Raw genomic sequence first — 16,127 nt, forward strand, 5'->3', positions numbered from 1 at the left:
AGGCTCAAATACCCACTAGAGGCTCAGGGGTGGGCTTTCCTGGTCCTGGAGGGCCGGTCTCCTGCAACTTTTAGATGTATCTCTACTTCAACACACCTGAGTCAAATTATGAGGTCATTAGCAGGACTCTTGAGAACTTGACTGCATTTAGGAGGTGATTCAGCTATTGGATTCAGGTGTGTTGGACCAGGGAGACATCCAAGAGTTGCAGGGCACTGGCCCTCGAGGACCAGGAGTGCCCACCCCTGCACTAGATAGAGCTTACACAAATATGAAGGCAGCATTCAAGGCAGCACCACAGCAACTTTCTGTAATGTTAATTCCTGTATATAAGTTCCTGATCTTCAGAGGAAAACCCTTTGAGAAGCATGACAGTTGGGCCCGCAGGAGCCGTGTCAGCATCACAGGACTGTTTTGAATGCATAGATTGGGATGTGTTCAAGGAAGCTGTAACTGCAAACAATCACACCAATGTTGAGGAGTATGCCAAATCAGTGTCTGCATACAACCTGAAGTATTGTATATGGAGGACGTCTCAAGACCAAGCTCATCACCACAAGGGCACAAGGGCAAATCGCAAACCCTGGGTGACAAAGGTGGTGTATAAGATGCTGGAGGCATGAAACTGTTTTTAAATGTGGGGACAGAGAGATGCTCTGGTCAGTCAGAGGTGACTTAAACCACGACCTCAGAGTTGTACAACGTACCTATGCTCAGAAAATTCAGGAATTTGTCAATGAATCAGCAAACACCAGGCGCATGTGGCAAGGCATCAGGCCAATCACAGACTACAAGGCTGTTTCTTTGTCTTGTGAGAACAGTAAGACTATTTTAATGCACTTAACAACTACTTTAGTCGGTTTGAAGCCCTCAATAACACTCCTGTGAGAAAATCCACTCCTCAACCAGGTGAACAGATACTCAAACTGGAGACAGCTCATGTTCAGAGGACCTTGAGAAGTCTCAACATGGATAAAGTAGCAGGTCCTGATGACTGACCAGGTCTGGTTCTCAAGAACTGTGCTGACCAGCTGCTTTACATCCTCACTGACTAACACCTCGCTGAACTGTGCTGCTTCAAGACTGCCATCATCATTCTAGTGTCCAAAAAACCCACAAATTCATCACTGAATGACTACTGCCTGTTACACTCACTCCCATCATGAAGTGTTTTGAGAGGCTGGTGAAGGATCATCTCAAAACTTCCCTCCTCTTTTGATTCACTCCTGTTTGCCTGCCGCTCCAACCGCTGCACAGAGGAAGCTGTTTCCACCACACTGCACCTGAGCCTGAATCATCTGAAGTCCAGAGCTGTTTCTGGACTTCAGCTCAACATTCAACACAATCGTCTCCCAGCACCTGCTGAGCATACTAGCTCCCCTTGGGCTCAACACCCCCCTGTGTAACTGGCTGTTGGATTTCATCACAGACAGACCCCAGTTTTGAGGGTTGGTAAAAACTACAAGGGCCATCTCCCTCAGCACTTATTCCCCCCAGGGCTGCATACTGAACCCACTGATTTTCACCCTGATGACTGCTAAGCAATGTTCAGTATGAACCACATCATTAAGTATGCAGATGATACAACAGTCGTATGTGTCATCAAGGACAACACACTGGCCTAAAGAGAGGAGGTGAAATATCTGGTGGACTGGTGTGATGCAAACCATCGAATCCTGAATGTCAATAAAACAAAAGAAATTGTAGCCACTCTACCCTTTTCCGGCTCAAGACCATGGTCTCGGACTGATTCTCATCCCGGCCGCTTCACACTCGGCTGCGAACCGCTCCAGCGAGAGCTGCAGATCATGTCCCGATGAAGCCAATAGGACCACATCATCCGCAAAAAGCAGATATGGAATCCTGACGCCACCAAATCGGATCCCCTCAACACCTTGGCTGCACCTAGAAATTCTGTCCATAAAAGTAATGAACAGAATCGGTGACAAAGGGCAGCCCTGGCGGAGTCCAACCCTCACTGGAAACGAGCCCGACTTATTGCCGGCCATGCGGACCAGACTCTGAAACCGCTCATACAGGGACCTGACAGCCCGTATCAAAGGGCCCGGTACCCCATACTCCCAGAGAACCCCCTACAGGGCACCCTGAGGGACACGGTGAACGCCTTCTCCAAGTCCACAAAGGACATGAAGACCGGTTGGGTGAACTCCCATGCACCCTCCAGGACCCTGCTGAGGGTGTAGAGCTGTTTCATAACCAGGACGAAAACGACACTGCTTCTCCAAAATCCGAGGTTCGACTATCCGACAGACCCTCCTCTCCAGTACCCCTGAATAGACCTTGCCAGGGAGCCTTAAGAGTGTGATCCCTCTATAATTAGAGCACACCCTCCAATCCCCCTTTTTAAACAAGGGGACCACCACCCCAGTCTGCCAATCCAGGGGTACTGCCCCTGATGTCCATGCGATATTGCAGAGTCGCGTTAACCAACACAACCCTACAACATCCACAGCCCTGAGAAACTCCGGGCGAATCTCATCCACCCCTGGGGCTCTGCCACCAAGGAGTTTTTAACCACCTCTACGACCTCGTCCCCAGAGATTGGAGAGCCAAACCCAGCATCCCCAGGGTCAGCTTCCTCATGTCTGTGGGATTGAGGAGGTCTTCGAACCTCCTCAACCTCGGGACGTTGTGGGCCGGTGGGCCCACAACATCCTGAGTCGAGGTCAGCAGCACACCATCCCCACTATAAACACTGTTGGTGCTGCACCGCTTCCCCCTCCTGAGATGCCAGATGGTGGACCAGAATTGCCTCGAAGCCATGTGGAAGTCTTTCTCCATGGCCTCTCCAAACTCCTCCCACGCCCGAGTTTTTGCCTCAGCAACCACCCAAGCCACACGCCGCTTCACCTGCCGGTACCCATCGGCTGCTTCCGGAGTCCCATGAGCCAAAAAGGTCTGATAGGACTCCTTCTTCAGCCTGGCAGCATCCCTGCTGTCACAAAGGTGTCCACCAACGGGTTAGAAGGTTGCCACCACGACAGGCACCGACAACCTGGCGACCACAGCTCCAAAGAGCCGCCTCGACAATGGAGGCACAGAACATGGTCCATTCAGACTCAATGCCCTCCAGGTCTCACTATCATTGCCAACGTGAGCTTTGAAGTCCTCCAGTAGAATGAGGGAGGCCCCTGGAGGGGCACTCTCCAGTACCCCCTCTAAGGACTCTAAAAAGGGTGGGTAGGCTGAACTGTCATTCAGCCCGTAAGCAGAAACGACAGTCAGAACCCGTCCCCCTACCCGTAGGCGGAGGGAGGCTACCCTCTCGTTCACCGGGGTAAACCCCAACGTACAGGCGCCGAGATGGGGAGCAACAAGTATGCCCACCCCTGCTCGACGCCTCTCACCGTGGGCAACTCCAGAGTGGAAGTACATCCAGCCCCTCTCAAGGAGACTGGTTCCAGAACCAGAGACATGCGTCGAGGTGAGACCGACTGTTTCTAGCCAGAACCTCTCAGCCTCACACACCAGCTCTGGCTCCTTCCCCACCAGAGAGGTGACATTCCACGTCCCAAGAGCCAGCTTCTGCAACAGAGGATCGGACTGCCAGGACCCCCTCCCTCCCTTTTTTTTTTCTTCTAACAGTATGTATTCCTTATTTTTCTTGTACAAGCACTTTGAGTTGTCTTTGGCTGAAAGGTGCTATATAAATAAAGTTGCCTTGCCTTGCCTTGCCTTGGCCACTACCCATCACTCACTGCACCCGACCCCTGTGGCCCTTCCCATAGGTGGTGAGCCCATTGGAAGAGGGACCCATGTTTCCTGTTCGGGCTGGGCCCGGCCGGGCTCCATGGGTAAAAGCCCGGCCACCAGGTGCTCGCCAACGTGCCCCACCTCCAGGCCTGGCTCCAGAGTGGGGCCCCGGTGACCCGCGTCCGGGCGAGGGAACACTAGGTCCAAAGTTTGTTTGCATCATAGGGATCTTTGGGCTGCGCTTTGTCTGGTCCCTCCCCTAAGACCTGTCTGCCTTGGGTGACCTTACCAGGGGCATGAAGCCCCCGACAGCATAGCTCTTAGGTTCATTGGGGCACTCAAACCCTTCCACCACGATAAGGTGGCAGCCTGAGGAGGAGTGTGGAAAAACATAAAAGGGTTATTTTATGTGTTAATAACCATGTTTTTTTCCCCAAAAAAATTATCCAAGAAAACCTTTGGCATATGATATTTAAACCATTACTCTGGTCATTTGCTCTTACAGGTACAATCATGATGGCTCAGAAACTACAGAAGACACCATAGTTTTCACTGCAACAGATGGCATTAATTCAGTCAGTTTTGTTCTCCCTGTAAAGGTACCTGCACAATCTCAGAAAATCAGTAATGAGTGTAAATCCTATCTATTAATCTGGATACACTGCTGTCTGTAGGTAACGCCCATAAATGATGAGCTTCCAGTGATGGTTACTGGTTTGAAACCAGTTCTCAGGTGTCCAGAAGGAGAAAAAATAATCATCACTTCAGAGTACATCTTTGCCACTGATGCTGATAGTGACAACAGCAGCCTTGGGTTTCTGATTGCCCGGCAACCTTACCATGGGGTGGTTCTGCGAAACGATGTTGTTGTAGATCGATTTGTCCAATCAGACATCACAGCAGGCCTCATCTCTTACAGACACACAGGTAAATGAACAGCTGAGTACTCACCAGGCTCACAAGATAAAAAGCTCTGGAAAAAAATAAGAGACCACTGCACTGAACCCCATTGAAAACCTCCTAACTATTCCACTGAATATTGATTTCTAATCTCTTAATAATGTTAATGTTGTTATTAACAATAACATTATTTGAGGTGTGAAGCACAGCATCTTTTTTGTTATTTTTACCATTTCTCCTTTTTTGCAAATAAATGCTAAATTTTTGCTCACAATTTCAGAGACATGTTATAGTAGTTCATAGAATAAAATAACAATGTTCATTTTACTTAAACATATACCTATTAAAAAAAGATCACTTGTCAATAACCAGGCAAAACATTTGCATGAATACTGATGTATGAAAGAATAAATCTTATTATATAATATTATATACATTTAAAACATTAAAAACAGTTTCAGACATTTTTTTATACCCAGCATCTGATCTCATTACAATCACCAACTTCAGCGGGGGCTCATTGGATTTGGTGTGAAACAGTCTCAATATTCACAAATACACAGAACAAGATTCATGTATGCACAAAACAATTATTTACAAATTCACAGTCCACAAATACAGCACATCTGGAGTTCAGTCTTAAAGTGTTTTTTTCTGATTCTTTTAGGGTTGGAGATTGGAGTATTTCCTCTACATGACACCATCACATTTGTCATTTCTGATGGAGAAATAAAAACATCAGGTTTATGCTGCGGTGGGGAAACTCCCACCATAAACAAAGGCAGCAACCACCCACGGGACAGTCTTCCCATCTACGACCTCCACATCACAGTGTTTCCTGTTGACAATCAGCCTCCTTCACTGGCAACAGGTGGGCTGAAAACCAGGGGCCTCATGTATAAAGTGTGCAGACACAGAAAAAATGTGTGGGGCTATATTACTTTCACAAGCCAGCATGTATAAAAATGAACGTGGGGTGAAAGTTTGTGTGAATATATATGCACACTTTTCACCTGCCATAAAAATGTCTGGCAGCAACTCAAACGTTTTTGGGGGCAATAACAAACTAGAATACACTGAAACTTGACTTCATCATCGAACCTTATGGTTTTTTATGATTTTAAACGTAAATGATGAAAGTGAAGAATATTAATTCTCAGAAAATAACACTATGCACACAAAATAAATAAAAAGGATATGAAAACCTCACTTAAATGTAAATAGTAAATCTATTCAGTTTTAGTTACACAAAGAATGGAACACATTTGTGCATGAAATGCATGTTGTCTGATGGATAATTTCATTCTCACCAAAAAAGAAAATGGTGTCAGATTAATTCTAAACAGGTTGATTATTTTTAAGGTACTCAACTCAAGATCTATACACCTTGAGTTGTATAGGCCTGAGCCTATTCAACTTTCTGCAGTTACCGTATATATCTGCGGAAAGGTGTGTACATTCCCCACTCACTGCAGAGGACTCTCTGGCATACTGTTTTTTTTTTTTAATCCTGGCTGAACATTCTGCTGTTCAAATAAGCATTTTCACTTGGATCTCTTTATTGTCTTCTTTTTCTATTTGGAATTTTTTATTATTTTTATTTTTTGTAAAGTGACCTTATGTGCCCTAAAAGCACCTTTAAAAAAATTATATATATATATATATATATATATATATATATATATGCATGGCTTGGATTGATTATAAGAAAGCCTATGACTCAATGCCTCATACTTGAATCATTGAATGCTTAGAGATGTATAATATCAACGGGACTCTGAGAGCTTTCATTGCAAACTCGATGAGGCTGTGGAAAACCACCCTTGAAGCCAACTGCAAACCACTTGGACAAGTGTCTATCAAATGTGGCATATACCAAGGAGATGCTCTGTCCCCGCTACTGTTCTGCATAGGCCTGAACCCCCTCAGCCAAATTATCAACAAGACTGGCTACGGATACAGACTCAAAAATGGAGTCAATATCAGTCACCTTCTCTACATGGATGACATCAAGCTGTACGCCAAGAGTTTGCGAGACATCGACTCACTGATCCACACCACCAGGATCTACAGCAAGGACACTGGAATGTCATTCGGACTAGAGAAGTGTGGTCGGCTGGTCACAAAGAGAGAGAAGGTCATCTGCACAGTCATCTTCTCACTCCCAGAAGGAACAATAGCAGACATAGAGTACAGTTACAAGTACCTAGGTATACCACAAGGAAAGGAGCCACAGCTAAATACCTCCAACGAATAAGGCAAGTCCTGAGAAGCCAGCTCAATGGCAAGAACAAAATCCGTGCGATAAACAGCTATGCCTTGCCAGTAATCAGATACCCTGCTGGAATAATTAGCTGGCCAAAGGAGGAGATAAAAGCCACAGATATTAAGACTCAAAAACTACTAATCATGCCTGGAGCACCCTGAGACCGTACACGAGCCGCAAGGATGGAGGCAGAGGACCAGTGAGTGTGAGAACCACTGTCCAGGATGAAACATCTAAGATCCATAGATACATCAGGGACAAAGCCTCAACAGACAATGTGCTCAGTGAATGTCTCAGACAACAGGGAACGGAGGTTGGGGTGCCAGAGATACCATCATGGGAGGACAAGCCCCTACATGGGATGTGACAGGCATAGTGTACAGAAACATCTGTGCAGAATATGGACTGGAAACCCCGAGATCAAAGTGGGAAACACCCCGAAGGTGGTGGAGAACGCCAGAGCTAAGATCCTGTGGGACTTCCAGATCCAGACAGACAGAATGGTAATGGCGAACCAACCAGACATTGTCGTAGTGGATAAACAACAGAGGAAAGCCGTTGTGGTAGATGTAGCAATACCAAGCGACTGCAACATCAGGAAAAAGGTGCACGAGAAACTGGAGAAATACCAGGGCCTCAAGGAGGAACTGGAGAGGGCCTGGAAGGTGAAGACCACAGTGGTGCATGTGGTCTTCAGGGCCCTCGGGGCAGTAACCCCGAAACTGGAGCAGTGGCTACAACAGATCCCAGGAACAACATCAGACATCTCAGTCCAGAAATGTGTAGTCCTAGGCACAGCCAAGATACTGCGCAGGACCCTCAAGCTCCCAGGCCTCTGGTAGAGGACCCGAGCTCAGAGGATAAGAACCACCCGCGGTGGGTGAGAAGGGAATATATATGTTATGTTCCGGGATCCTTAATTTCTTTGTGGAGTTTTTGTGCGTGCACTCACTTTTCTCCACCACTAGATGGCACCAAATCCATCCCATCGGAGGGCGTGGATGACGTCACCTTCACACGTGATATGAGTTTAGCTCGCCAGCGGGAGGTTCAAGAGGAGCTGACTGCCAGTCCTTTGGCGCCTGAGTGTTAGCCAGTAATGGTACCTCTGAGCCCCTAGAGCTTGTCTCTGTGTTGTTTGCTGATCTACTCCTAGTGATTTTTTTCCTTGTTGTTCCTCCTACCTTCAGGTGATCCCTCCTGATGACCTGGATCCACTCTATGGTGATCCTTCCTTGCTTTTTGATCAAGCCTCTCCTCGTGACGCCGTGGAACGTACCCACTGGTTGCCCGAGTTCCCAGACTCACCTTCTCCGTGTGACAATAAGTTCCTCCAGGATTTCCACGGCTGGCAGTCGCACCGCTCCTCTATACCCGCTGATCCTGAACCTACCTGTCTGCCCTCCGACGTACTTCCCGTTGCCTCCTGGTTTCCCACCGACAAACACAACGACCACCTGGAACCACGGAGACACTGAGACCTCGGACCTTGCAGTTATCCCCTCACATCTTGAACCTACCATCCACTAGTAAAATCTGTCCAATTCATTTACAACATTGTCATTTCCCACGACCCTGAACTTATCACCCAACTCTGCTTCTCTAGAGAGCAGTTTGTTCCCTGAACCTGCCTCCCTCCCTGGACCAGACCTGAGCCTCTATAACCTACCAGCCGTGTTTCAATAAACTTATCATTTTATTTCATATCTATCTCCTGTGTGTGTTCTGCATGTGGGATTGAAAAACACACCCATCATGACAATATATGTACATATATAAAATATAAATACTCATACTCCTTCAAGCCATGGTTATTGCGACAGTATTCTGGGTATTTATGCTAATTAACATATGCATTTATGGGTAGCTGCGCTCTGTTTCCCGCAAATTGGAATTTATAAACGAAAGGCGCGCAAGTATGTGCATACATACAGTGTTATACATCTAAAGTTTTTTGTACACTGCACCTTTCTAAATGTGTCTGCATGCCAATTTTTAGTGTGAAAATTTCTCACTCTTTTATACATGAAGCCCCAGTTTTTGTTGCACAAGATTTGAGATTTTAGGGGGCTTGTATTTGCTATTGTATGAAACAGTAAATTTGTAAGCAACATATTTATTACTTGCAGTAGAATGACGAAGTGTTTTTTGGTGGTCGTAGGTGACATTTTTACAGTAGATGAAGGTGGGACTTCCCTTATAACTGCTGCTCATTTGAAGGCCTCTGACATGGACACCGTCCTAGACAAGCTTGTTGTCAGGCTGATTTCTCCTCCCCGGTTTGGTTACATAGAAAATGTCCTCCCTAGTCCCGGCTTTGAGAAAAGTAACAGAGGCATAAGCATAGGTAAGTATCAGAATACCAATTGTTCATTGGAATACTGGTAAAATAAGCTGTTTCATTTGTTTGGTGTTGCCTCCTTTTCTCCAGCTTCCTTTCTCTACAAGGACATCACTGAGGGTCATATAAACTATGTACAGTCCAGACACCAGAAGATGGAGCCCACAGCTGACCAGCTCATGCTTTGTGTCTCAGATGGCAAGCATGATTCTGCTAACATCCCTTTCTATATCGTAATTAACCCAATAAATGATGAAATCCCAGAATTTATGGCATGCAATATCACAGTAAGTTCACCTCCAAACATGTCCTTCTTCATCCCATTATAGTTTGTTTACAGCAGGGGTGTTAAACTCCAGTCCTCGAGGGCCGCTATCCTGCAGTTTTTAGATGTACCACAGGTACAAAACACTGGAATGAAATGGCTTAATTACCTCCTCCTTGTGTAGATCAGTTCTCCAGAGTCTTGCTAATGACCTAATTATTCTATTCAGGTGTGGTGCAGCAGAGGCACATCCAGGAGTTGTAGGACACTGAGCCTCGAGGACTGGAGTTGGTTTACAGAATGTGGCCAGAATAAATGTTTGATTTGTTGTATCCTAAGGTACAAGAGGGAGAAATGAAGCACCTGGACTCATCAGTGTTCCATGCTATGGACTTGGACATCCCCAAGAATGCCTTACTTTTCTCTGTGGTCACACCTCCTCGCCATGGCAGCATCATCTTTCACAGGACTGGAAACCCAATCTCAAAGAGACCGGAATCCAACCTATGGTCTCCTGTGGTTGACTTTACTTGGACAGATGTTAAAAATGGTACATTTTATAAAAAATATATAATAATAAGTTATAAATATAAATTATAATAGCAACTGTCATGTATAACATAGCTGGCCATTTCTAAAGCACAAGTTACCCCATGCCTTCTGTAGAAAATGGTTGCACTTAATGCTGAGATTTTTAAAGAGCTGCCGCCATTTCTAAATCCTGCATTTTCAGACGGACAGAGTTAAACACTTTAAAAGAGCAGCTTACTATTTTAAGGCTTGTTTTCTCTCTCTTTCTTTCTATCATATTAATTTTGTGTCCCAATCTTATGCCAGGTTTGGATCTAGTGTATCTGCATGATGACAGTGAAACAATGAAAGACAGTTTTATAATTCAACTGACTGATGGCAAACATAAGCTCCAAAGACAGGTGATGGTTGAAGTGGTGCCAGTGAATGACGAAGAGCCTCATGTGATCAGGTTGGATAAACATATTTTCTAAAGTTCTTGTTTCAAGTCAGTTTCCATGTGATTGTTGAGAGGAAAAGTGACACTGTGGGCTGCAGGAACAATGGACTGGAGGTGAAACCAGGAGAAGCCAAAGTTATATCTAGCATTACATTGTTTGCAGAGGACAAAGATACACCCAGCACAGAAATCATGTACATTTTTGAGCATGTTCCAACCCAAGGAATACTTCAACTTCAGGTTAGTGCAGTGATGGAACATTTCAAACATGTTTTGCCAATGTTTGGTAACATGTAACACAGATGTTCAGAAATAAAAGTTATACAATATGATCCAAATTCCCATCCCTTCTTAAACACACCTGAATCAAATGAATGACTCCTTACCAATCCTCTCCAGAGCTGAAGGACTAAATGCTGGTAAGGGAAATCACCAGCATTGTTTATATGTTGGTTTGTATTGGAGAAGGACTAACGGTGACTGGTACAATCTCCAGCATCTGTCAGTCTGCAGTCTGTAGTCTGTCAGCAATAGTCAAAAAACTATTGTGGTTTTTTGTGTTTTCCAAAAAAAACACAAAACAAAAAGTGCATTATTTTGCCATTAGAAGAAATTTGTAATAACCTAAGAATCATTTATAACCTAAAAATCTCCAACACAAATCACAAATTTGCACTGGGAGTTTAAAAAACCCTCATGATTCACTGATTGCCTTTGTATCTACCCTGTTAAATAAACATGTAAAAACTGTATACTATTTGAATTGTATATTTATTGAGACTGCCTAATGATAAGTCCTGCCCTCTGGTAAGAGATTAACTGAAGGGCTCTTTATTCTCATTACTTATGTCTGTTTTAGGAAGCCAATAAGTGGGTGACACTCACACCTGAGAGGAGATGTTCTCAGGACATGGTGGACATGAACCTGCTACGTTACAAACACACTGGCCATCATGCTATTAAAACACAGGACTTCTTTGTTTTCCGCCTGATGGACGGAAAGAATCAATCACCACCACAGCACTTTCAGATTTTTGTCAAAGAGCTGGAGAAAGGTAACGGAATTTAGTCTTACATTCTTGATTAGACATGGGTTGAGATAAAATTATTTTCTATTGATATTCCTCTGGTATCCAGTATGCATAGGCATCACAGCTACAATAGTGTTTAAGACGTCATCCTAAAAGAAAATGTGACGGTAATTAGGATATATTTTATGGTATCCAGTTTGTTTATTCAACTAGACAGGCAGAAGAGCTATGCAGACCAGAGTTATATTAACTATTGTCAAATGGTCACAGTCATGAGTAAACTGGAATGATTCTGTGATGCAGTAAACCTCTTTCCTATACAGGAATTTTTCTGCCATAATCCAAGAGCACACATTTTTAGTCTGAAAACAGTACTTCATGTCTTTTGTTGAAAACGTTTAACACTTTTGCTTACATTTTTATTTAGAAACCAGGACTTCATTTCTTTCTTTTGTAACACTTGTACTCAGAACTTCTTCTCACGCTCACATTTACACTTCACACTGCAGCCTGAAGTGAGCCAATTCAGATTTTTTTTGTGAAATCGGATTTCTTTTTGCGGGGGCCGTTCACACTGCCAAACATATGCGTGTGTTCACCAGTGTGAATGGGCAACAGCCAGAAAGTGTCCCGTATGTGCAGTACAGTTAAGAGAAATTTTTAAAATAATTTTCCTTATTTTTAAAGGGAAACTTTCCTTTAAAAGAAATTTAAAGGAAAGTTTAAATTGATATGCTATAAGGATTCCTATGTCAGTCCTATAATGGCGCCTAAATAAAAACACAGAAGGGAATTGAAGCACATTTATTTATTTAGATACAACAAATCTATTAACCATATCTATATGTTATTATCACTTTAGGTGAAATTGCATTTCACTGGCAAGAAACAGGCCTTAATCAATTTTTGGCAGAAAAAAAAACACCTATATTTGGTATTCTTAGGCAGCTTTTCAGTATGACAAAGAATGCATTCTGCTATACAGTGCATAAGACTACCTGTGTTTTAATTTTCTGAATTTAACTAAATTAATAGAACTTCACAATATTGTTGTAAAAAATATTGTTGGTGCTTAGGTGAAAGTTGGGGGGGAGTGAGTGAGTGTAGCAGACCCCCCCTCAAATGAAGGATTTTGAGGGGTTGTCATCAGTAAAGCCAAAATCCTTTGAGGTTTATTGGGAGTAAACCCTGTGTTTCACCGTAACAGCAGTATGCACAAGCACACACACAAAAAGACAGTGGAATCTACAAAAAGACGCTTTTACGACCATAACGTATCAACCAAAACATAACTACTAAACATATCAACTCTAATTCAAAACTATGCCCTAATGTTTGTATACTATAAACAAGTTTACAATTCCATCCAATCAATAAAAGAAATGTTCTTATTTACAAAATAAACATACCTTATGCCTCTATCAAGGGGACTTCTAATGACAGCGTACATTTTGCAACCTTGTTGCAATTTGTTTTCTGTTCCTTTTCTGTCATTAACCTGCCATTCTACAATATAAACAGCAGAAGGTATTATCAAAATAAAAGCATTAAATCAAACACCAGTAGTCCATCATATATTGTACAAAATAAAATTATGTAAATGCAATAAATACCTAAAAGGGAATACAACAAATGAGGAGCTTAATTTGGGGTTATTTATTTGGGATGTTGACCAGGGCCTGTTCTGGTGAACTGCCAAGACGCCGCTCCCCTTTTGCTGCTTCTTTATGCTCCTCCTGCTACAGATAAGAACCAGGTGGAGTCAATCTCCTGGCAATCGGAAAAGTGTATTTTAGGTGTGGCTGACCTCTCACTCTTGTTTGAGAGAGTGGCACAGCATGTGTGACAAACAGTGCTGATCACATGCAAGGAACAAACTGTGCAAATCTTTAAAAAACTGTGAAGGACAGCCGGTAAGCTCCTAATATTGTTTTACATGGACTCTAACTGTTTGATTGTTTTAATGAAAAAAAAATGTAAATATTTATATGCACTTGGTGTTTATTAGTTAAAGCAGAACAAATATTGATAGAGAATGCTAATTTATTTGTTTAATTTTACTATAAAATGCTTAATATTTATTATATTGTAGAATTAAATGATTTAAATCAGTGCAAATGTATTTTGAGTTTTCACAGTGTATTTGTCCTGTTGAGTTCACAATGTAATTTAGATGTTTCTGTTTCTTTTGAGGGTTTTCACCTGTATGATTGGAGCATCATATAAAAATAAATATAACTAAAATGAAGACTCCTTGAGTGAACCCCAGTTATATTTCACAAAAAAGATAATCCTTTTCAAATTGGGAATGCACGGTGAAATCAAACCAAGAGAAACTTGACAGGGTCTGCTTTTTACTGGACTCCTGGTTTATCTGAGGAACCCTTGGGTTTTGGGATGTAGGTTGGTGGTCACCATGTGTCGCTGGCCAGAGTTCTCCCCATACTCTCGTATCTTAAGGGTGGTCAGAGCTGGGGCTTTTCTTTGGCAGTGATCTCTGGGGAGTTCAAAGCCCCAGTCAGTGCTCTATGGAAAAGGACAGGGCCAGTTGGGAAGTTGGTCCTGGGGATAGGTTTGCCAATACATACCATGCCCTATCCCTATGCCCTAAAACAGGCAACACTACACAGTAGTAGGGTCTTTGACGCTATATGCTCTGATCCTGCACATCAATTTTACTGTATTATAGACACACAGGGATGTGGGTTGACTCTAAAGTAAGCAACAAATGGAGTTTCAATATCCCATTTCACACAATTTTAATGCACTTTAGAAATACACAACCTAATTTATAGAAACATCTACCAGCAAAGTCTTGTGTTGAGTTTTCGTGGAACCACAGTAGGTATGCTTTATAGGGATACATTTTGTACACAGACATGCTTTTAATTCTAACTAATATTTCTTATGCTTGTGATTTCAGAAAACATTGCCATTTTTGTGAAACCAGTAAATGTCAGCCATGGGGAGCGTGTTGTTCTCACCACTGATGTTCTGCTAGCCACAGATGGTACAGACAAGCCAGAGGAGCTTCTGTATGTTATAACCAACCCACCTGTTCATGGGCACATAGAGTACATCACACATCCAGGAGTGATCATCTCCACCTTCAGCCAAATGGACATTGCAGCAAACCTAGTTGCTTACGTCCATGACAACCAAGCCAGCAAAGCAATAGAAAACTTTCAGTAAGTGTGAATACCCATAAGCTTTTAAATGTACTATGAGATCTCAGAATATGTAAGGGCACAACATTTCTCAACAAAGAAGCCTACTCAGTAGTTGACTGTGTGTAACTTTGGAGAAATGCAAGCTGTTTTTATGAGCAATTCATTTAAAATCCTCTGATTTGGCATCTGATTTGATAGAAAGCAAAGAATGTACAGAGCAATAAGAACACGTTTAAGTTAAAGGGGCCTTGCAGACCTCTAGTGAGTCTGTGACTGCATCTCCGACTGTTTGACCCCAGCAATGTGACAGGAATGTAATGACTGACACAGTGGCAAAGTAAAACACATCCACTTTGGGCTTAAGGGGTGAAGCATAATCCAAGTATGGAGGCCTTAGTCATCGACACAGACCTCACCAGTCCAGTCCTGGCCTGATGTCCTTTGCCAGTTGTCTTTCCTCTCTTTCATTATCTACTTTCTGACTTCTGATAAAAATAACCAGATAAAGATAATGATGTGGTTTGGGTCCAATGGGGGGATTCTGCAGACAGTGGTTCACTATGGAACAGCGAGAGGAAATGGTGAGTTCAAGGCAAATGGGAAATAGGAAATGCAAGAGGAGAAAATCTATTCTTACTTTTGGCAGAGATGATCTCGGTTTAAAATGCGGGTTCCGGGTTTTGTTTGGCTGAACAATACTTGTAGATCCAGGTTGCAGAGGGGTGAGAGGGCTAATGGGGTCCAATGTCCAGGAGGCTGTGGAGGAGGGTGGACAGGTAAATTCTGCCTTCAATGATGGCGGAGGGAATGGTCTCACTGCCAGCCGGAGAAAACTAGAGAATCTTGGAGAAGAGGAGACTCGGGAAACCAGTGGAATTATTCAGAGGAAAATCAGAAAGAAAAACTCAAAGACTGGCTCCAGGGGACTCAGAGTACCATGCTGGTGAAACACTCAGGCGTTGAAGTACTGGCAGTCAGTGTCTTTTTACCTCCAGAAGATGATGAGATAATCACCAACAGGTGTGCAGAACCATGGGCACACCTCTCCAGGTAGACAGCCTCTGGTGCTATCTGGTGGACAACCAGTGAACCACAAGCAGGTCCCAAACAAGGAAAAGAACGGGGAAAAAAGAAAAAAAAAAGGAGAACAGAAAAACCCCGGAACCCTACAAGTACTGTACAAGGGAGGAAATACCATTTCAGTTTTGGGGGGGACATTAAGTAGGGAAATTTTTTAAGAACAATTTCGGAGGGGTCGGCAAAGTTATAGTGAAATGTAACGTAAAATGTGGTTAAAATTTTTTTTTAATGTTTCAAGCTGCAAGACCAAAACTAACTAATGGTAATGCACAAATGTATTTTTCTCAGTAAATAAACTATTAAGACCCATAAAAGTGAAACTAAAATTGAAATATTTAGGTATGAGCTTGATTCAGTGGCATGGATATAATCTCTGCCACACCTTTACAA

At 43.2% G+C, this 16,127-nt stretch overlaps 1 protein-coding gene across 1 annotated transcript in view; it reads left to right on the forward strand.

Annotated features, from left to right (window-relative positions):
• Window positions 1–16,127, forward strand: part of frem1a (Fras1 related extracellular matrix 1a) — a 54,890-nt gene that overhangs the window by 24,063 nt on the left and 14,700 nt on the right. The window contains exons 15-24 of the mRNA XM_055056558.1: window positions 4,220–4,313; window positions 4,389–4,641; window positions 5,282–5,485; window positions 9,042–9,227; window positions 9,312–9,508; window positions 9,826–10,036; window positions 10,324–10,468; window positions 10,555–10,696; window positions 11,316–11,511; window positions 14,411–14,675. Coding sequence (XP_054912533.1) covers window positions 4,220–4,313; window positions 4,389–4,641; window positions 5,282–5,485; window positions 9,042–9,227; window positions 9,312–9,508; window positions 9,826–10,036; window positions 10,324–10,468; window positions 10,555–10,696; window positions 11,316–11,511; window positions 14,411–14,675 — 1,893 coding nt within the window. The remainder of the gene's footprint in view (window positions 1–4,219; window positions 4,314–4,388; window positions 4,642–5,281; window positions 5,486–9,041; window positions 9,228–9,311; window positions 9,509–9,825; window positions 10,037–10,323; window positions 10,469–10,554; window positions 10,697–11,315; window positions 11,512–14,410; window positions 14,676–16,127) is intronic.

This window comes from Poeciliopsis prolifica, unplaced genomic scaffold, assembly GCF_027474105.1.
Source record: "Poeciliopsis prolifica strain line A6 unplaced genomic scaffold, Auburn_PproV2 SCAFFOLD045, whole genome shotgun sequence".
Taxonomy (NCBI): Eukaryota; Metazoa; Chordata; class Actinopteri; order Cyprinodontiformes; family Poeciliidae; genus Poeciliopsis; species Poeciliopsis prolifica.